We start from the raw sequence: 22,253 nt of genomic DNA, 5'->3' as shown, positions 1-22,253 counted from the left end.
AGCTGGGGAGGTGCAAGTTCATTGACGAATGTCTGCCCTATCAACTTTTGATGGTACCTTCTATGCCTACCATGGTGACCACGGCTATAAGGGTTCGATTGCAGAACCCAAGAAATGGCTACCACATCCAAAGAAGTCAGCAGGCACAGCTCCAGTAGCTCAGTCCATAACTACTTGGGTTGGGAAGTGGGAACTGGAGGCTCAAGTCCCCCGTCCAAATATGGAGTGTGGACTGGTAGCTGGAGATGTGCCAGTTCGCCAACATCTCATTCCAGTTTTCCCAACTTTCCATGGTACTTTCTGTGCCTACCAACATTCTGAAGAGGGAGCCTGAGCAACGGGTACCACATCCAAGGAGCTACATCCTTCCTTGGATGTAGCTCCAGTAGCTAGCTCCATAGCTACTTGGGTTGGGACTGGAGGGTCATAGGTTCAAGTACCTGTCTGGACTAAGCATGGAGTGTGGACTGGTAGCTGAAGATGTTTGTCCTATCAGGTTTTGATGGTACTTTCTGTGCCTACCATGGTGACCATGGGAAGCCAAGAATCACGGTTCAATTCCGGAGAGGGAGCCTGAGAAATAGCTACCACATCCTTGGATGTAGCTCCAGTAGCTCAGTCCATAGCTACTTGGGAACCACAGAGTGCCTGGCTCATGCCCTATCCCAGTTTGCCTCCTGGGCACTGCCATGGCTCCCCTGAGCAAGTCACTGAACCTCCAACTGTTTGGGGCACCTGTCCAAGGGCAGGCCCCTCGCTCTGACATCTTTCCATTTAATGCATGCATAGATCCTGTTTGTGCATGTGTGTGTATTTCAGGCCTGTGTGTGTATGATAACATAAAGTATATCTTCTTCCTCTTTGAATCTTGCCCCACCCACTTATGTCATGTCACAACTGTGAGGCCGTGTTATTTTGATTATGTGGTTTCACAGCTGTGGCTCAGTAGAAAGGTTTTCTTCTAAATCACTGGGTGAGAAAATAAACCCTGTCCCATCTGACATGTCCCAGTTCCCCTTAATTCACCCCAGTCAGTGAGCGTCACAGGAAACACCCCTCCATATGCACCTTAAGGACATGACCTCAGTGTCCCCTGTGGTAGCCACTTAGTTAGTTACACATTATATGGATATTGGAACAGTATGTTTGTTTGTAGATATTATGCAGCATGTGACATTTCACTGCAGAGGGTGATACAGGCTGCTCTCTGAGCCTCAAACAAACTTTGATAACGCTCAAATTTCCTCTGAGGTGTTTTCAGTGAGAGCTGGATGTGTTATCTGTGCAGGAGGATACCATCCATACATCCATGATAAGGAGCAGCAGCAGCTCCAGCAGCTCCTCCTGCCTGTGACCCGCCCTCCGAGGGGCGGGGTCAAACATGGGGTGAACAGGCACGTTGGAGGGGGCGGGGAGCTCCAAATATTACTACATCCACCCTGTGTGCCTTCACATCTCCACAGTGTTCACGTTGTTGTAGTGCCACGACGATTCATTTGGACGCGTTTCCTCAGACCTCATCTGGTGTTTGATATTTCTACATTTTTTATTTACTCAGTTTTGATCCAATAGAAGCAGCAGCTGCTCTGATATGGCCAAAGGAGAAGGAGGTGAACAGTACTCTAACGCCAGCTTATTGAATAAACCTGTCAGCCCGGATGGAATCAAGCTCGCGAGGAAGGTAAGATCATTTTATTAGATTAAAAAGAAAACAAATTCAGAGGCTTATTGTGTAAATCATCTCAACATGGAGCTGAGGACGAGAGAGAGGGAGAGGCTGCCTTTAACCGGAGTGTGTTGAGGATTTGAATGAATGGAGCTCACCGGGAAAGTGACATTTCCACAGTATGAGTCATTACGTTAGCTCGGACGGCGTTCAGTGAAACCTCTCTACACTCCACTCCACCCAAATATGTCTCTTTCATTTGTTAAATGAATTAAATGATCAATAAGAATCAAAAACCTAAACGAAAATCACTAATTTCAGTCAGCTTCTAACCGCCACCAAGCGCCTTCACCCTCCATTGAGCGTCACGAGACCGTTTAAAATCCGTTAAATCATAAACTACAGCCGTTGGACGGTTAAACTGTATTAGCTTAGCAGCTAATTAAACATAATTTTAGTGTGTAGGCTGTAATAAGAGAGGTGAACTCATTATCCCAGCAGCCACAGAGAGCTAAATATAAACCCTTAACATGCTAACCTACTCTCTCCTCTGCTAACGGCTGCTTTTAAATTATTTATATCGACGTAACGTACGTTAGCTTAAAGTTAGCTTCAAAAATTAGCTATTTATACTGGAATTTCTAATCAGGATAACGGTCTGATTGATTAATTAAAATTGATTAAATGATAAATTGAAGTCACACTGAAAATGTGTCGCTCTTGTCGACTTATAACAAAAGTTTGATTTAATTAAATCAACGTCAGATTTGTTTATGTGGCATTCAGTGGGGTTGTTGTGGTGCTGCTTTCAGGGGCTCCTCTGGACACCCTAATATCTGAGAGAAAGGACTCAGGTCTCTGTGGGGTTAACACTTGTTGGCACTTTTAAGTCGAGAAAAAATGGAGTTGAAATAAGATCAGTGTGTGTCCTCCTGCTTCAGGAAGAATGTGACACAATTCTTTGCATAGTAGTAGTTAAAGAAGGAGAACATTTACACCAGCGTGTTGATTCACTGATCCACTGATTCACAGAGTGACTGGTTGTTATGAAAAATATATTTTCACTGTTTTAGTTATTATTTGATCTATTCCCACTTCAAAAGTCTCCTCGGTTGTCAAATAACTTAAAAAATATCGTAATAAAATATCAAAATGTTGTATTCCGAGTACATTTCGGGGTTAATGTACATATTTCCGATGGTTGTGAATGCAACAGGCAGCACCCTCCAAGGCGACGTGTCAGAGAGACGGAGCGCGCAGGGGATCATTTCCCTAAAAACCCATCCACAATCAGGGCCCTGAACGTCCCAGTCTGCTCCTACATGAACCATGTAGAGCTTATTAACATCTGTAATTAAAAACAGCATTGCTACCTTGTTAAAAAAAAGCCCCACCTGTTTGATGATGTGTCTTTGACCTCACCTCTGATAACATATCATTACTGGTAGCACTGATTACACAGGAGCCTCTAAGGTAGTAGTAGTAGGAGGGAAGGTTTACAGTAGAGATAGACACTCCGTGTGTTTCCTTGTAACTAACTTGGGTGGCACACGCACACGCACAGTGAGAGCTTTAATATGAATGCAAAGATATAGACAGATCCATTTGCATGTTGATGAATAGTATGTGTACATATGCAGGTATTTCTGTGGGTGAATGTGTGTCAGTGTACACAGAGATAAGTTAGCCCACATGTTCACGCTTTTCTCTGTTGTTTTTATGCTGCAGATGTACTGGTTGCTTATGTATTTTATATTTCTCTGACTTTATTTTCCCTTTAACACTGACTGGATTTGTTTCTGTAATGAACTGAAATCTAAAAAGCAAATAAGCTGTATATACAGAAACTGTGAGTCATAGACATCAGGAGACACATTCCTCCTTTACTGTCAGTGATCAGGATGCAGAGAGGAGTCTTTTAAGTGGATTGCTTCACAGCCATGTGAGGAGAATGACAGTAATACATTCCTATTATAGATACATGACGCTGTAGCTTTACTCACCGCCATGTCATGTTAACACTAGGAGGGACAAAATGTGTATCATTTGCATACTTGTATTCTGGTAGAACAGGTGTCTGGGCATTATATATTGTGAAATAGAGTTGGATTGCAAAATTTATCTTGGTCGTAGACAGTTGCATCACATGCCAGCGTCAGTTTTGATCCTCATAACTTCCATGTACACGACCGTGGAGACGTGACATGAATCACCAGGTAGTCGACCTGATGACATGCCAGCTGTTGTGTTCGGTTACTAAAGTTTGAATAACTGTCTGTTTTGATGGCCTTGGTTTCTGATTTCAGCCACAGAGTTTTTTTTGTCACCTAAACAAAGGCCAGGTTGGGTGTATCAACACAGGCTGGGACATTTAATCACAACCACGGTGATGTTTTGTGTTGTGGTCTGATCCGAGACGATGTCTGTTTTCCTCTCGTCCAGATCAGTGAAACTTGCCTGGAGTTCAAGGTCGTTTCCTCTTGATACAGGCTCGATTGTTTGTTCCAGACCTTTCCTTTGACTGGCTGAAAACAGCACTGATCACACTCACAACCTCATTGGTCAGAGAGGAGGGTGTGTTTTCATCCTGCTGTGGGCATGAGTGATCAGGGCACTGGTCAAACTGGCAGGAAACCTGTTGTGTACTTATCCAGCTCAGGCTGCTGCCAAGGTGCTGTCACCCTGGCTTTCTGAGTGTGTGTGACACCATGGTGTTGTCATGCCCTGGAACGTATCTGCAGAGATTTGTGTCGCTGTTACAGGAGTTGTTTAGACTCTGTCTGCTGGGGAAATTATTACATCTACAGTGGAGTAAATGGAGAAGAATGACCACTTGTTGGAGCACCAAGGGTTTCTTGTTTCCCAGTGGCTGTCCCTGACTCCTGCCAAACACGCTACACGATGCTTCGCGTTCAGCCAGCTGAACTCGCCACTCGCAGACTCTCTGGTGATTAAGAATTTAGGCCACATTCCTTCAGAGGCTCTGCAAAAAAGTTGTGATTGTCTTAATCTGACTTATAAGAAATTAGCGACACAGAAGATTAAATTGTTCAGACAGGAATTGAGAAAGTTACCTATTCAGGAACTCAGGGGTGTAACTGCTGTGCTGCTGTCACCCTGTTAGGATTAAGCTGCTGCAAGTCAACTCTGCAGAAGTGACCCCTCCTATAATTACGAGGTCTCGGCCCTGCCAAAGCCTGAAAAGGTTCGTGGGCAGCTGCAAATACTGAGCCTTTAGGACACTTTCTTCAGAGCAGGCTGAATGAGTAATATGCCTAAAGTCAGGTATTTGTTTGGCTTTATCTTGTTGGTAGACAGACAGATGTCATGTCTGCTGTTTGTCTGCACTTGTGTAAAACTACTTAAAACCCCACTCCAGTTTTATGGCTGATACAGATGCTAATTTAACTTTATTAACTGTGATTTTTCTGCTCTTTCCTTGTTCTTTTTCCTCAGCATGATCGCAGTAACAGGTTGTCAGTCTGCAGCAAGATATGCTATGCCATCGGCGGGGCGCCCTACCAGATCACGGGGTGTGCCCTGGGATTTTTCCTGCAGATCTATCTGCTGGACGTAGCTCAGGTGAGTTGGTTGAGATTATTACAAAACTCCACGACCTCAGCTGTCAAACTCTCATGACACAGGCCTTAATATAGCTCCCTGCTGCCCTTAAAGGCCCACCTCACTGGGAACAGGAACACACTGTGCATGCTGTACTGTCCTTTCTATACTGCCACTGTAGGAGTCTTGCAACCACTTACTTAACCCATTCACACACATTCATTCACTGGTGAACGATAAGGTACAAGGTGCTACTCAGTTTTAAATAATCACACACACTCACACACTTAATTTAGGGTTCATATCTCGCCCAAGTATAATTTCCAGACTGGAGGAGGAGCCGAGGATCGAACCACCGATCTTCAGATTAGTGGACCTCCTGAGCCACCGCAGCTCGATGTGTGGTGGCATTTACAGAGCTGTACGTGATCCTGTATGTGCCCTCAGCTCACCTCTCTCACAGGGGCACATACAGGACATTGTGACCGCCCAAAGCTCACCAACAAAGGAGACGATTATCCTGGAAAAATGAAGAGGTGGAAAAAGTTTCCATTATTGACTCCATGATGTGGCTCGGCCGTATCAAAAGGCTCACAGGGGCTTGTTCTGAAAAATGCTGGGCAGGGGAGTGACTGGAGCGCGGTGAGGAGGGGCTCGCTTTAATGGGCTCCGACATTAATCTGATGGTTGAGGCCAAAATAGCGTGTAAGTCAGCCGCTTCCCAGGGTTTAGCTTTGTCTGGCTACCAGGGTTGTTGATTAAGAGTCTATTGGGTGACACAGCATGGTGCAGATTGTACAGTCAGGAGTGGAGCATTCATCCCGCTGCCTGGCCTCCAGTCAGGCTCGTCTGTACAATGAGCAGCAGACGGGCTGAGCAGCCAAGTGGCAGCTTCACTGTTTGACTTGACTCCGTCTAAGTGCTGCCTCTTGACTAAGGAAACTGCCAACTAAACACTACTCACTGTTGCGCCAAGTTTAATGTCATGTTGTTGAGTTACTGCTCCCTCTCCTTGAGACAGCTTATCAGTTAAACTCCTCAAACACAGGCTGTGTGTACTCAGTCAGCTTCCTCATGACGTGGTGTCAGTCTAGTGTGGATGGCGTGCTGGTGTACACGCTCAGTGCCTGGAGTAATATTTTATGGCAGCAAAGAGTTGAATTTGCAACTGTTTGGACTTTTAATATCACACTAATCTTTGTCTTCTCCTTTGGCAGCTGGATCCCTTCTATGCCTCCATTATCTTGTTCGTGGGTCGTGCATGGGACGCCATAACTGACCCCACCGTGGGCTTCCTGGTCTCCCGGAGCCCGTGGACGCGTTTTGGACGCATGCTGCCTTGGTGAGTCCCAGCTACAGTCTGACGCTGTTGGGCGTGACAGCTTCATCTATATCGTAGAGCTCTTTAGTAGATCATTAGCATCAGCTCTGAGTCTCTGTCGTACATCTCCTTCACCGTGCTAATGATGAAGCCTAGTTGTGTGTCACTAAAGCACTTATCACGTACTTCCTGCTGGAAATGCCTGACGGGGGGCCGTGGTGAGTCAGAGCTGCGAGTGGAAGTTTTCCAAACATGCCCGTTACATGTGTCAGTTTTTGGGGGCGGGGCTTTGTGAGGTCATCTCCCAGGAGGGGTAATTACAGGTCATGCTGATGAAATAACCGCTGCCACTTCCGCATTGCCCTCACATGCAACCGTGTCAAGTCAAGCCTCATCTCCTCCCCTCTCTTCTCTGTCCTCGCGCTCACACACAACTGCTGCTGCGCACACAGCCTATAAGATAATGTACTGGTCGAGGCTGGACTACTGAAGAAGCCTAAACACAAAGGCACTACGTCTTTGTTGTTGTTTTTTTACTAAGCAAATATAGAGTTCTTGCAGGCGCACATTTCCCACAGCATGGCCTCTGGCATGTCATTGACAAATATAACTCCTGCCTGCTAAAGAGTCGGCTTCTTAAAGCAAGCACACAAAGAATTCCCCCACAGGGCTGAGACAGTTCAGATCTCTGTGTATTTTAATCGAGAGCTAATTTTCATTTTGATAATTTCAATTTCAATTTTATTTATAAAGCCCTATATCACAAATCACAATTTGCCTCACAGGGCTTTACAGCATACGACATCCCTCTGTCCTTATGACCCTCACAGCTGATCAGGAAAAACTCCCCAAAAAAAACCCTTTAACGGGGAAAAAAAACGGTAGAAACCTCAGGAAGAGCAACTGAGGAGGGATCCCTCTTCCAGGACGGACAGACGTGCAATAGATGTCACTCACTCTCATTTGTTCAAATTGACCCTTGAGATTTTTGAAATTAGACATAAAAGAAGACGCCAAGTATTTGGTTGTTTCTGACAGGTTAAATCACTTTGGCCTCTGTCTGTGAAGTCCCCGTGTGAAGAGCAAATTAAAGTTAAAACGTCACCCTGCGTCCTCTCTGCCTGTGTGTGGCGGCCAGCCTGAAGGAGTGGGAGGTCTGTGGTGCTTCAGGGCTTTCTCACAGAGAGGTTGCTGACCCTTTTCTGTTCAGCTGCTACATCTCCTCCCCCACACCTCCACCTCTCAGTCTCTGAGCCGCCTACAAGAGTTTCTCTCACTGGAGTTATTAGTCTGTTCATGAGGATTGTACGACTGTGGTCTCTGCATTGTCAAAAACTGCAGGAACTCTTGACCCATGTCAGAAGGGTTGAATTCAAAGTGTTACATAAGAGAAGTGCGGTATGGGGATGTCAGCGGTCTCTGCCGGTTACAGAAGTGTCAGCCAGTCTCCTGTCAACACAAGATATTTTAGAGCTACTGTCCCTTCTATGTTTCGGAGCATGCAGTACGTCCACAGTGCGATCAGGCTAAAAGGCGACACGAGGTGAGGTAAATGTCGGAGGGTGTCTGCAGCTTTATAATGAGCGCCACAGGGAGATGCAGCGCTGATGCATATTTACTCCCTCGCCTGCTTGATTAAAAACATAATCTCCCTGGTTGGTAATGAAATGTTTGCACCTGGTGGAAGAAGGGGCACAACTGGGAGATGAAGGTCTCCTGTGCTAACGTTCCCTCAGGTGTGCGAACACGGAGAACACCTGCATGATTAATTTAGAAAGTGATCGTCCTGTCGAGCTGTCGGTTGGTACTTTCTGAGAAGTGTCAGAAATGTTCCTCCTTTGTGAAATGGAATCGAGCGGTGGCAGTTACACATCTTCTGCAGAAAGAGTTGTGACAGAGGTTTTCTAACCAAATATAACCGTCTGAAAACTACTGTGCTGCTGTAAAGGAATTCACCGTCAGACAAAAATAATGAACGACAGCTTTTGCAACAGTTACTGGTGAAAGTCATGAATGTCCAAATACTGCAGTCATCAACTTCTGTTTAAACATGGACATGTTTGCAGTTATGGAACGTAGTTTTTCATTCAAATCGCCTCTATAATCCAAAACACATCTCAATTCATGCAGACTTTGGAAATGTGACTAAAAAACATAGCTTTGCTTTGGTTAGACTTGATGTTGATGCACATACACATCTGTTGAGCTGAACTGAATTAATATGCACACGAGGAGTAAGATTATTATTATGATGTGCAGCCAACATCAAGATGCTGATGTTTGAATCTCATAAGTGGGTCATGCTTGATGCTGCCTGTGCAAAGCGAGATGCACACGGTGGTATTGTCGGAGACGGGGCGTGGACGGGGTGGGGGTGGGGTGGTTGTGGGTGTGGGTGTGGGTGATGCAGGAGAAAGAAAGGATGGAGGAATGATCGGCACGTTCAGTCACATTGCGGTCAGCTCAGCCATAAAGATGTGAGGAGGAAGGGTGCGGTGCCTGAGAGCAGCCTGAACAGCTCCAGCCTTAAAAGCCCTGTGCGTAGGAGTGGGGGAGGGGAGACGAGTCAGACTAGCTTCTCATTGGTCCAGCCCACAACACACCACACATATGAGCCAATGAGGGCTCAGCTTTCAGCTATGAATGGCTCTAGTAGGATTTTTTGAAGAGTGGCTGAGGAATCCAGGAGTTTACTAGAGTTCAAGTCGTGGAGCGGTGATAGAATAAGACGCATTGTCGCTGCAGAGCGGCTGGACTCACAGTGACAGAAACTGTTCCCTAAACATCCATTTCAATTAATGTATTTGGACGCTGGCTGTTAGGTGTCCTGAGTTTATGTTACTCCTTCAACACATACTGACTGTGTTTCCTACTGGAGGTTACGACGAGCTTTTCATTACATAAATTTCACATTAAACATGATATATTTTGATTTTCTAAGTTGGAGTCAGAGCATGAAACATGAACAGAAAATCAGCCTGCTTCACTCCAGCTGGTTATCCACCCAGCCCAGTGATGGCTGCCAAAAGAATGAATTTGGATTTTGCTGTCAGCCCATAAAAAGGTTTCCCCAGTTAATACGCACCAGACTAAAAGCTGTCACCTGCTAAGTTAACTTGCAGAGCTGAAATCACCCTCTGTACTCAGCACAGCTATTTCAGAGGAGGTTTAAATCTGATTCCAGGACTTATATGGTGCACTGTGTCACTGCACTTCTGCAAGCACAGTGCATGTCTTGGCTCAGCTCTGGAGAGTGTTTTAGGGCACCACACAGGGAGAAAGGAGATTCAGTCTTTATGCTTTTGCTTCCATTCTCTCTGATAGACACACTTGATTAAATCATGTACCATGCCTAATCTGGTGGGTGTTGTGTCGTTTGGCACGGAGGAAACAAGCTTTGAGAAAAGCATTCCTAAGTACTCTGTCATCTCCAGATAAAATATCTGCTGTAACTTGCAGACCACTCCTGCACACTCCCTCAGCGACTCTGCGCGAGTGCACAGTTCACAATCACATCGCATGCACACGAGAGTCAGCTGAATGCTCCTGACTTTACTCTCTCTTTAAAACACATATTGATCGTCAAAGTTTCCAAGTCTGTAGTGATGCCTTTGTGACTTCATTTCCTGTCTGATGAGGATGAATCACCTGTTTTAAAAATGACTCCCATAGAAACTAGACTCACAAGCAGGATGGCCGGGCTGCTGCTTCCTGTTCCACAAGCCAGACTCCTATTTCCAGAGGTGTGGCTGATCTCACTCATCTCGCATCTGATTGGAGAGTGTGGATCTGACCATAGGAAGACACAAACAGGGGGAAGGAAGTGACTAAAGGAATTCTACTCCTGCAGCTTTTCCCTCTCATCATGACCTCATAGTGGGCATTTACGGGATGTTAGGAGGAGGAGTGAAAGATGGCTCGGATGTGTTTACAAAACCAAAATGATATGATCTTATCTGCAGCAGTTTTCACAAACATGTTGCCTCATAAGATCATGTACCAGAGGGTCTCCTGTCGTTTGTACGTGAAGAAACACATGCAAGCTGAGTTTTGTTCAGCATCACTGTCACACCATCACATAACCAGTTCCACCTGCACCGTGCATGTGAACACTGATAATCAGCATGAAACACCAAACAGTGCTGAGCTGAGGGAAGCTGGCACAAACTGAATGAGAGTCACGCTTAATTGGCCACAGTTAGTTATGTAACGAGTGTCCCCTCTCCTCATAAAGGCTGATAATTGTTTACAGAGTGAGCGTGTTTCACGCTCGAGTAAGATCACGTTTCGTCCACTGATGTTGTTGTTGTCGTCTCTACTCTCCTCCAATCCTTTGTCCACATGAAGGATCCTGCTCTCGACCCCTCTGGCTGTGCTTTCCTATTTCCTCATCTGGTACGTGCCTCCCTTCGACGACGGCAAAGTCATCTGGTACCTCTTCTTCTACTGCATCTTCCAGACCCTGCAAACAGTGAGTGCCACAGTCTCGCCTCCACAGACACTCCCAGGGACCACTCTGTTGTCTCATATGTGCAATACGAGTTTGATTTCCCAATAGGATTCACACTCAGCCCCTTATTGGGAAATAAAAGTGAAATAACAGTTACTACCAGTCACGGTTATTTTTAATTTCCAAACTGATTTGAACTTTGCAGTGTGAAGCAAATTTTCCAAAATACATAAATATCCGTAAAATTTTGTGGAGAAATCCTCTGATTGCACAAAAAGCTAAAGTTATTCACGTAAAGGAACAGTTAGACAATTTAGGAAATACACGTATTTCCTTATTTTGCAAAGACTCTGAGTTGTGTCAATCCTCTGAGTCCATTTTTCTCATCCTGTTTCTTTTTCTTTGCAAATCAGTGCTTCCATGTGCCGTACTCCGCCCTCACCATGTTCATCAGCTCGGAGCAGAAGGAAAGAGACTCAGCCACAGCCTACAGTGAGTATCACACTCAAATGACTCTCTATAAGACAAGTCTGCTGTGTAAACTCCTCACTGACTAAATGTTTCCTCTGATCAGGGATGACGGTGGAGGTTCTGGGCACTGTTCTTGGTACAGCTATCCAGGGGCAGATCGTGGGCATGGCCAACGCTCCCTGCCTCCCAGGACCTGGTGATATCATGGCAGACCTGAGCAACTCCTCTCTGTCTGCTGGACTCAATGACTCAGTGCATGTCATTTCCCTGGAACACACGGTAAACAAACGAAGCTGATAGAGAGTCCAGGCTAATAATGAGCTCACTGTGCAAACAGCAAGAACTGATGAGGAGGGCTAATGTCTAATATGGGACTACATGGAGGTGTGCTAACTTTGCTAACTGTCGTCTGGTTCCTTCCTCACAGAAAGCAGCCTACATGATAGCTTCAGGTGTCATCTGCATCATGTATGTCCTGTGTGCCATCGTTCTTTTCTTCGGTGTGAAAGAGCTTAAAGGTAAGACATCAAACTGGCTCCGTCATTTTAACTGAGATGCTGTTATCTACTCGTTTAACAGCCTTAATTTGAGTTTGACACGAAGCCAAAATGAGGAGAGAAACTGTTGTTGTTTATGTCGCACTACACATAACAAGCCAGTTGAGTTTTGGGTTTGAATAATAAGTGTTGAAACTTTTTCACCATTAAACTATAACAAGCAAATCACCAGTTGCTCGGTGCAGCCTCCTGATTGGATGAACAGAGGTCTCTAATGAGACAGAGCAGTCATCCACTCTAGTCCAATGAAGCTGACTATTGTCACAGTTTACTGTGGTGTGACTGTGGCCTGACACGCTGTGTGAGAACACACAGGCTGTCATGTGTTGGCCTGGCTTGGTTTGGCTTGGTTTGGGCCGTCAGCCCAGCGCGGCAGGGATTTGTCTTTAACTCTAACAGCTTGCCCTTCGTGATGACGTTTAACAGCAGCAGGCTGGTTGGGTTGGGGAGCGTTTTTTAGACAGTAACCAACAATCCTGCAGTTCACCTTTAAACACTGAGACAAATCTGTAAATGGAAAGCGTCGTGATCAGCGACAGGATAAATAGAAATCCAGTAAAGGACGAGCCTGACTGGCCGCTTCTTGTCAAAGATGAACTGTTAAGATCATGGTCGGAAAATGTTTTCAAGTTGATGTAATTCTTTCCTGTTTTTTTTCCTCTGTCCAGAGTCAAGTCGTCCCAGGTCGGAGCCAATGGGCTTCTTCCAGGGCATCAAGCTGGTGATGGGACATGGACCGTACGCCAAACTGGTCATGGTCTTCCTCTTTACCTCGCTGGGTTTCATGGTACGTATGGAGACACACACACACATACATACAGTTTTTCTATGAGCTTAGTTAGTGTATGTGCAATGCGACATTATCATGACACTGTATTATTGCAATTTTGCAATATGCTGAGAATTGCGATACGATATGTGCAATTAATTACCTTATTTCAGTGGCAAATTTTATCTGTGAAGGAAACTTTGTCAACAGTTTTATTGAATAAAAGAAAGTAGCTAGTCTGTCTCACTTCAGTCTTTTTTATTGCAGCAAAATGTATCTTTTAAACTGAAAAAGCATCTGATGATATTATCTAGTCGGCTACCTAAAGTTTAATTTGTATTTGTAATATTAATAATTTAGATAATACAAAAAAAAATCGATACTTGGTGTCTGTGTAACGATACAATATTGCCACACAAAAGTATCGCAATACTTTGCTGTAACGTTTTTTCCCCCACCCGTATTATATCGTGTTCACATTAAACGCGCTGCAAATTATTTGCGTTACGTTACTCACTGAATCGATGAATGAACTTCCGCCGGAGCGTCCTCGGCATCATATGCCCCCAGAGGATCTCAATGCTGATTGGCTATTGTGGCGCAAATTGGTTGCTGAAGTACAAATTTTTCAACTCTCGTAAATAAGCATATGACGCAAAATCACACTGCTCACTTAATGTGTGTATTTCGCGTCATTTGCGTCTCCTCACGTCTTAACATTGACTTTACGTGTAATTCACTCACACAAATTGTATTGTTTGCGCCCGGTGTGAACACATTAACACATTAACACATTAGTCAGTAGAACATGACTGAGTGAGTCTCTGTGCTTCTTCTCGCAGCTCCTGGAGGGAAACTTTGCTCTGTTCTGCAGCTCCACACTGGGCTTCAGGAACGACTTCCAGAATATACTGCTGGTCATCATGGTGAGTACACACACACACACACACACACACACACACACACACACATGCACACATACACACACATACACACACATACACATACACACACACATACACTCACTTAGGTGGCATTTTCAGACATTAGGGCAGATAGCCACACTGTTCCCATAGCAACGACCGCATTTCCATCAGCACATGAAGAAGGTGAGCCATCAGTTTCAGAGCGCAGACAAAAGCTTCCCTCGGAGCACAAACACATAAATCGTCCTCAGTTCCAAAGCTGGTCTGTCCTCGGTTAGACAGCAGTGTCTCCTGATGAGTGTCCACTCTGACCGCTCTGCCTGAATGCCATCCCATTCCCACAGACAGTTCAGGAGCCACGCTTGATTCTGCTTTCATTCCTCTGTCCTGACCTCAGAGGATAAAAAGCTCTCTCCTATCAAAGAATCACTTCAGATCCTCATCCTGGTATTAAAGCCAATTAATCCATAGATTTACTTTGTGTAGCAGCACAGCAGAAGTGAACTGGCCACTGAGGTTGAAGAGATTACACACTTTGATCCTTTACTTTATGCAGAGGATTACAGAGGCGAGGCAGGGAGGGGATGTTACAGTACCTTTATTTAGTGAAATACCTTTTTAGAGAGGAACCGCTCCGTAAGCAGCACTAAGAGATCCTAATCCTCACCTGCAGGACTTTGATGAGACGTCACACTGACCTCAGAAGCTTCAGATCTTATTAGCAAAGAGATGAGTTTAACAAATCAAACTAACAGGCATTAGAGTGGGGAAGATATGCCCATCTCCTGATGTGTGTTTTACTGGAGACCAGGGCTATGTAACTAAAATTCAAAGAGGTCCAGCTACTGAAACTTCCTCCCAGCACAGGTCCGAACCTCATGATGTCTGAAGTGCATCCAGTAGTCTCCCCCTGTGTCTGTCAAATAAAATCAAGCCCACACATTTTATACTACTTTGATACTTTTCACAAGGAAAACAAATAGTTGTCTGTCCTGTAGATAAAATGAGTCCTATAGCTAGCACTGTGACTGTTGTATTTCTTATTTTCTGGTTGTGGCAGCTGACATTAGGATTTGCTTGATTTTTGTCTACCCTCAAGTCTTGGCGCTCCCTCACACCTGTCCTGTCACTGAATGTTTTTTATGTCGCCCCAAAGTCCATTCAGTCTTCAGTGAACATTAATTTGCACATTGTCAAGCTGTAAATGAACGTGTGAGGAGTCAGGTAGATCTGTCATACTGGGCTATCAGCTCAGTCATTTGGTGCACTCTCACTACAGACTTCTGCGGATATGTTGCCTCAGAGGACCTGTGTTTGGTGTCGTGGTAACGCTCAACATCACAACATATGAGACAGAGAAGTTTGGTTTTGGCTGCTGAAGAATGAACAGATATCGGTCTGTGCGTTCACTTTTAACAGTCTGTTTTCTGAAACAACTTTAATTACATTAGAGCAATCTGTGTCGTGACTCTCTTCCTCTTAACGATCAATTTGATTGGCTCATTTGCTTTGATCACAGTAAACGTTGGCTGTCGCTTGGTATTAAAATATATTTTTGAATCTTAAAGGTCAGATATAACGATACGTGTGAGAGCAGTGAGGAGTTCATTAACTGCAACAAACCACCACAAATGAAGTTATTTTAAGGCCTGGACAGTGTTTCAGGTCGGAGGAGTAGCTGTGTTGTGCTAGGTCAGTTGTGTAAAAGGTGCTGTATGAGCTCTGTTCAGAAGATAAAACCTATTAACTGATAATTATGTTTGAATACTGAGGGAGAGGCTGATAAGGCTCGTAGAGGAGAGGCTGGTGGCTTCGAAGATGGAAGTTTAGACTCACACATTCTGCTGATGAAACCCATCAGACGATCATATCTGCAGAAGGAGAGCAAGTGAAATGAAAGCATTGACTTGTCAGAAACCACATGAAACAGCTTTAAAACCACAGAACAATGTATGTGACACATGAGTGAGCAGCGAGACTGTGAGGAGTTACTGTGGGAGGCTGTTTGACTCATAGCAAAACACCACTGTTATCTTTCCCTTAGTCAAACATGGAGGGGTCAGAGGTCAAAGTGATCTGAGCGTCCCCTCCTGCAGAGTCAATGGATAAACTCTGTGGAATTCTGCATCACATTGAGCTTTAATGTGTTTTGGGAAGAGTCGTAGAAGCCATATTGTCTTCCGTCTCCACTGTTGTGTTTGGCAGGTATGAGAGGTCAGAAGTGCTTCTGCATCACCGCACTTCGAAACTGAAACATTTTGAGAATGTTTCTAATGTCACACTTCTTGACTGTGATGTGGCGCAGAGGGTCTTCCCCTTCCTACTTCTGCACAACCATATGAACCTGTAATAGAGGGCCCTGTGTGGAATTTACTGGCGAGTTTGTCGGCGTGTGAGTCAAAACAAAAACACCTGGTTAACCAGACTTTGAATGTTTTTCCCCCCTCAGCTCTCCGCCACTCTGGCCATCCCCTTCTGGCAGTGGTTTCTGACTCGCTTCGGGAAGAAGACGGCGGTTTTCACTGGCAGCTTGGTAAGGCCCACAGTCACGTCCAAACACCACCTCTTGTCAGACTGACAGCAGCTAAGTGATATTCTAGGAGTTTCAGGAAAACATCTCTGGTGCCATTAAGAGACTTGTTTTAGGAAGTGAATGAGTGACAGCTTCAGTGGTCTGATGTGTTTCTCTTCTTTCCAGTCTGTGGTCCCCTTCATGATCCTGGTGGTGTGTATAAAGAGTAACCTGATCGTCACCTACATTTGCTCCTTCGCTGCCGGAGTCGGCGTGGCTTCAGCCTTCCTGCTGCCCTGGTAAAACTCCTGCTGACTCTTTACCATGTTTTTATTTTGATTTGGAATACACATGGACCGTATGTAACTGACTGTGACCGTAACTGTCTGTGTTCTTCAGGTCTATGCTGCCTGACGTTGTCGACGATTTCCAAGTGCAGAACCCCGAGTCCACCGGCCACGAAGCTCTCTTCTATTCTTTCTACGTCTTCTTCACCAAGTTTGCCTCTGGAGTCTCCCTCGGCATCTCCACCCTCAGTTTAGAGTAAGTATTGGCTTAAACACACACAAGCTATAATGTAGATTATTAAAACCAGAGTCCTGCATAGGTCCCTGTTTGAAAATCAGCACCCATCCATACCTGTAAAGCTCAGTGCAAGAACCGACCCGTTACCCATCATTAAGTCACAGCCGCGCCCATGATTAAACCCTCACAGGCTCCAGTGCCTCACATTAAGCTGGTGCACGGCACCTTGACGGCCTGTATGGCGGTGATAATATGAGTGTTTGAGTTGGCGCTGGACAAGGACGGGTGTTCAGTGAGGTAATGTTAGCAGCATTATTCCTCTTGGCCTTCATCGTTCATCACACTGCAGATTAGCAGGAGATATAGTTGTGTTGCTTTGCGGCGCAGACACAAGTCTCATGCGCTCTTTGCATATTAATGTTCTCGTCTAACAACTGAATTCATATTTTACCCATTACTTAGCTTATAGTGGGAAACCCGGAGGTACCTGACCCGCTGCAGGACTCTGATTCAAACCCTGATTGTTGGTGTTTCATGGTTTTTATCTGATGCACTGAGACACAACTGAAAAGTCTAAATGAGGCTAAGCCAAATCTCCCAGAACTTAAATCCCACATCAAAGCAACAAATTCCTTTAGCTCTCACTAAGTCAAGTACAGTAAGGCTGTAGTGTGTGTGTGTGTGTGTGTGTGTGTGTGTGTGTGTGTGTGTGTGTGTGTGTGTGTGTGTGTGTGTGCGTGTGTGCGCGCCACATGACTCGACAGCAGAGTGTGGCCTTTGATCAGCGATCTGGTGGGAATGTTGTCCTCACATCAAGACCTTGACTTCACTTGACGACTGACTCCACATGAACACGTCTCAGTCTCATAACGATGTGTCTTCTTCATAGTTTTGCAGGCTACATCAGTCGAGGCTGCACTCAACCACAGGAAGTGGATATAACCTTGAAAGTGCTGGTCTCCGCCGCCCCCGTAGCTCTCATCATAATCGGCCTGGTCATCCTGTACTCGTACCCGATCAATGAGGAGAGGAGGCAAGGCAACCGCAAACTGCTGCAGGAACAGAGGTGAGGCTTCGCTTCCAAAAGTCTTTCACATGTTCGTGTCACTGAAGCAAAACTCCAACTGAAGACACGTTTTATTTTCTTGCAGGGACAACGAGGTTGATTCAGAAACAGACTCAACAGAACTGTCCAACATGGTGTAGCACCTGTTAGAGAGCCACGGACCAATCAGGTGATGGACTGGCATTTTGCACTGGGCGGGACCAACTTACCTGGGCCTGTCGGATCATACTGTACAGACACTGCCTCGTCCAATCACAATGCTGCTGATCCAAGTCTACAAGACTCAAAAGTGTCAACGCTTCAGCCAAGCTGAGGCCTTACTATAAATAAAACATCCTCCCTCTGCAGTTGTGACATTTTCCCAGCATGACGTTCACTCTCCTCTTTCGTCCAGTCCGATCTCAAAGCCTTACTTTTTGTATGAAACACGTCTTTTGAGTGCTGCGGATAAATCTTTTTTTAAGGGCTGGCCTTGTTCTCAGCTGAAATTGCACAAAACTCTGAAATGTGATGGAGCACGTTGTGTCAGTGCTTCCATTATTGGTGCTACTCGCTGGAGCTGAACAGTCCTTGAACTTGGAGCATTAACGACAACGCTTTAGTCCTGAACATCGAGAGAAACTTGAACAATCGGTGACGACGCCTTAACACGCCTCTCTCTGGGGTCAGACATGATTAACTGACAAACTAATCCTCATGTCAGTTGCTTGCTCGAGTCATCGACTTAATGTTTATTTTTGAACGTGTTAAAATGTGTTTTGTAATTTTTACAATTAATCCTCATTGTTTACGTTCACCAGTTAGCCAGTTAGTTTCCATCTCATTCCCACTGGCTTTGTTTTGTTAAAGAAGCCTTCATAATGTGATGCTGGAGCAGAGCAGCAACGCCATCAAACTAAAACCACTACAACCGTAAACGCACTTAGTTTGCTATTATGTGACTTAACCTGAAAACACACTGGCACCACCACGGCGTGACGTGACGCACATGAAGTGCCGCCCCTAGCACACCATGGACGCGTCGTGCTGCAGCTCGGCAACAGACGACAATGTAACGCAAGATCTGAACTTCCTCCACCTCTGCGTTAGCTTAAAATCACGTGTGGACAGCTGCAAATTAAACTCAAATTCTCACCTGAAGATCCGATCTCCAGAGCTGTGACTCGCCAGGAAGCATCTTCTTGGCCACTGTCTTTGTCATGACGGGATCGTGGGTCTTTTAGCTCGAGATATTTCTCTCCTCATCAGGTCTTTGTCGCATACGAGACAAGAGACAAGACCAAAGTTTTCTTAATACATGCATGGTGAGGAGAGGAGTCGAGCTGCCACAGGAGCAGAGAGTGTGGGGTTGTTCAGTGAAAATAATAGGGGCGTGCTTTTCGATGCGTGGCTTTCGCCGCTGGTGTGTTTTGGCCTTTACATTATTGTATTTATAGGACAGCTACTGAAGACAGAGACAGCATTTTTTTCCACTTCCTAAAAACTGAGCAAAGCGGTGACTTCAGCCGGTACAGACTTAGTGATATTTAAATATTTATTAGTTTTGATTTTACTGTTTATGAATTCATGTTTGCTGCAGTCGTGCTCCTCGCAGTGTTTAAACGTGTGCGTGAGGCCTGCGAGGTTCGTGCCGAATTGGAAAAGTTTCAAAACCTGAAAAAATGTCAGAGTCATATTTTATTTAAAAAAAAAAAAAAAACATTTACAGGCCTTTTAATGCATGTTGCCATAGCGACTATCTCTGCCATATGCATTGGAAAAGGGAAGCACATAATTTGAAAAAAAAAAACCAAGATTGGAAGTCAGAGGAGTGAACATGTTGTGACCTCCTGCATGTGTGTATTGAATGTTGTATATATGTTTGTTTATTGAAGGAAGAATGATTTGTAAACATCTCAATCCTCGACATGAACGTGTGGATTGACAGATTTCATATCTGTTGATATGGAAATGTGTACATACAGTTTCATATGTTATACATACTGTTGCATCTTCAACGTGTTGTTTCTCACAGCCGTGTTGCTCATGTCAAAATGTTCATATTTCTTTCGCTTTATATTTTGTGTGTTTTTTCTTCCCGTGTATCTGAGCAGAGGATTTTCTGCACGTGCTCACTCGGTGCCATCTTCACCCACTAACCCTGTAATAACTGTACATCCTTTAAACCCCGCCCTGTTTTATTTCGTCACGTGTCAGTGACCCTCCCTCATGACTCTTGAGGCTGTAGCCAGATGTGTGAGCTTTAACCCCGCGGGGACACACAGACGCCTTGTGACCACGCCTCCTGTGCATATGTGTAAATATTGTATGTAAAGCTGTAAATCTTTGATATTTGTGGCTGTGAAATGAACCCGTATACACTGTACTGTAGTTATTTAAGAAGAGATGTTGAGATTGAAAAAAGATATTGTTAATAAATACTAATTGATAAGTGTACTGTGAACGAGGTGTCGACATTTCTTTACGTCAAACAGCTGTGACACAGACTGAGTCAGTTTGAACAGCAGCTGACATGAAGACATTTTAACGTCATCACAGTGTGAAGAGAGTCACTGAAAACATAATGACGATCAGTGGCGTAAGGTACTTACCATGGACCCCAGTGCACCCTAGTCACTAGTTATAAAGGCACACACACACACACACACACACACACACACACACACACACACACACACACACACACACACACACCTCTGGAAAATGTTTATAAAATACCCAGAGGAAGTTTTGGTACTTTTTCCTCCTTTCTGTTTCTCTCTTGTTCTTAATGCTGCTTTTATATTTAAAGTCACGACTGCTCACTGAGACTTCAGATGTGCTCAGCTCGTCAGTCTGACAGACTGAGTCTAAACTAGTGACTGTATCGTAAGGAAAGGAAAGGAAATCACAACAGACACAGGTTTTCATTTTTATTGCATATGGCCTGTAGTTAATGGCACCATCTCTAATGTCATGTGAATTCTTCTTTGAACACAGGTGTAGTTCTGAGTTCTGAATTATTTGCATTGTTTCGGGCCTGTGTGTGTGAGAACTGAGGGAAACAACTGAATTTCCCCTCAGAGATTAATCAAGTGTATCTTCTTCTTGGGGCCAACGTAGCTTCAAAACTGTGCAAAATAATGACGGAATAAATGAGTCATTTATGTCCCTATATTTACCAATCAAACATTGTATGATGTGGAGAAATTATTAACTGATTATTTTGATTTTTACAGAGATGACAAACTTTCAGTAGCTCCTCAGTCAGACTCCTACCACAGCTCCAGTTACATTTACACACTGAGCATCATTTATGGAAACCTATCGCCACCTAGTGTCTGAGTTTGGTTCTGAATTCATACAAAAGGTTTCTGCTTGAGGAACTCACAGTAAAAGACTTTATTAATTTTAGCACACTGGTTATTTTATATATGTCCTATTTTATTATTATTATTGTTATTATGACATATTGTCATCTGTTTTTGTATTCGTTTATTTTTGTATTGTTATAATAGTTTCATTTTATTTCCCTCAGTGCAGTCTACAGGGCAGTTAGCTGACAACTTTTCTTATCTGCCTCAGTGGTGGTATTTTATCTTTATTTGATTTATTTTTTAATTCAGTTTAATTTAATTTTAATTTATGTTTGTTTATTTCTATTTTGTTTTTGTTTTTTGTATTTCTTAAAAAATGCCTCATTTTATTTGTGTAAATCCTCATTGTTTTAAATCCAGGATCAACCATGTAAAGTACTTTGTTACTCTGTTTTGAAATGTGCTTTATAAATAAAATTGATAATAATAATTATAATAACAATAATTATTATTGTTATTAATATTATTCTATTCTATTTTTTAAGTATATAATTATAATTATAATTATAATTGTTTCATTTTTATTTTATCATTTTTTACAAAAAGAAAAAAGCAGACAGAGCCGAGGATAACAGGCAGTGACATCATACGTGAGGGTGAAATACTTGTGTAAAACATCATGAAAATTAACATCATGAAAAAAAATCTTTAATTTTTGGTATTATTGCCCCAAAAATATTAAAAAAAATATGCAGAAAAAAAAATCCATTGCTGTTTTCTGTTTTGGAGATTTTTTTTTTTTTTTTAAAGTTGGCGGTAAAATAAATACAAAATACAACCATTTAAACGCGTATGTCCCCGCCCCTGAGCCAAATTAAAAAGACATAAGTACCTCCTCGATGTTTAATAAAATTATTTGTCCTGTCTCCCCCTTACTGCCCCGTATGTCATATTATATATGTTCATTGATATATTATTATTTTGTATTTATTTTATTATTATTATTATTATTATTATACTGCTCTTCACTCCAGTCCGGTAGGTGGCGCTAATGCACCTGAAAGCAGGTTGGCCAGCCGCCATTAAACTGAGGGAAGAAGAAGTGATCGGTGCGCTCTGCTCTCTGTTAGTTT

The 22,253-nt window shown here is 43.9% G+C and overlaps 1 protein-coding gene and 1 long non-coding RNA gene across 2 annotated transcripts in view; both read left to right on the top strand.

Annotated features, from left to right (window-relative positions):
• Window positions 1-22,253, top strand: part of LOC126384510 (uncharacterized) — a 250,992-nt gene that overhangs the window by 188,686 nt on the left and 40,053 nt on the right. The window lies entirely within an intron of this gene.
• Window positions 1,441-20,260, top strand: mfsd2ab (MFSD2 lysolipid transporter A, lysophospholipid b). Its single transcript, XM_050035484.1, has 14 exons — window positions 1,441-1,681; window positions 5,123-5,248; window positions 6,445-6,569; window positions 10,896-11,019; window positions 11,412-11,490; window positions 11,573-11,748; window positions 11,897-11,987; window positions 12,695-12,813; window positions 13,638-13,721; window positions 16,171-16,254; window positions 16,420-16,532; window positions 16,633-16,776; window positions 17,648-17,824; window positions 17,910-20,260. Exons 1-14 carry the CDS (start codon window positions 1,592-1,594, stop codon window positions 17,962-17,964), a joined length of 1,587 nt encoding a protein of 528 aa, XP_049891441.1. The 5' UTR covers window positions 1,441-1,591; the 3' UTR covers window positions 17,965-20,260.

Source organism: Epinephelus moara, chromosome 22 (genome assembly GCF_006386435.1).
Source record: "Epinephelus moara isolate mb chromosome 22, YSFRI_EMoa_1.0, whole genome shotgun sequence".
In the NCBI taxonomy this organism is placed as follows: Eukaryota; Metazoa; Chordata; class Actinopteri; order Perciformes; family Serranidae; genus Epinephelus; species Epinephelus moara.
This window is presented reverse-complemented; position numbering and strand designations above follow the sequence as displayed.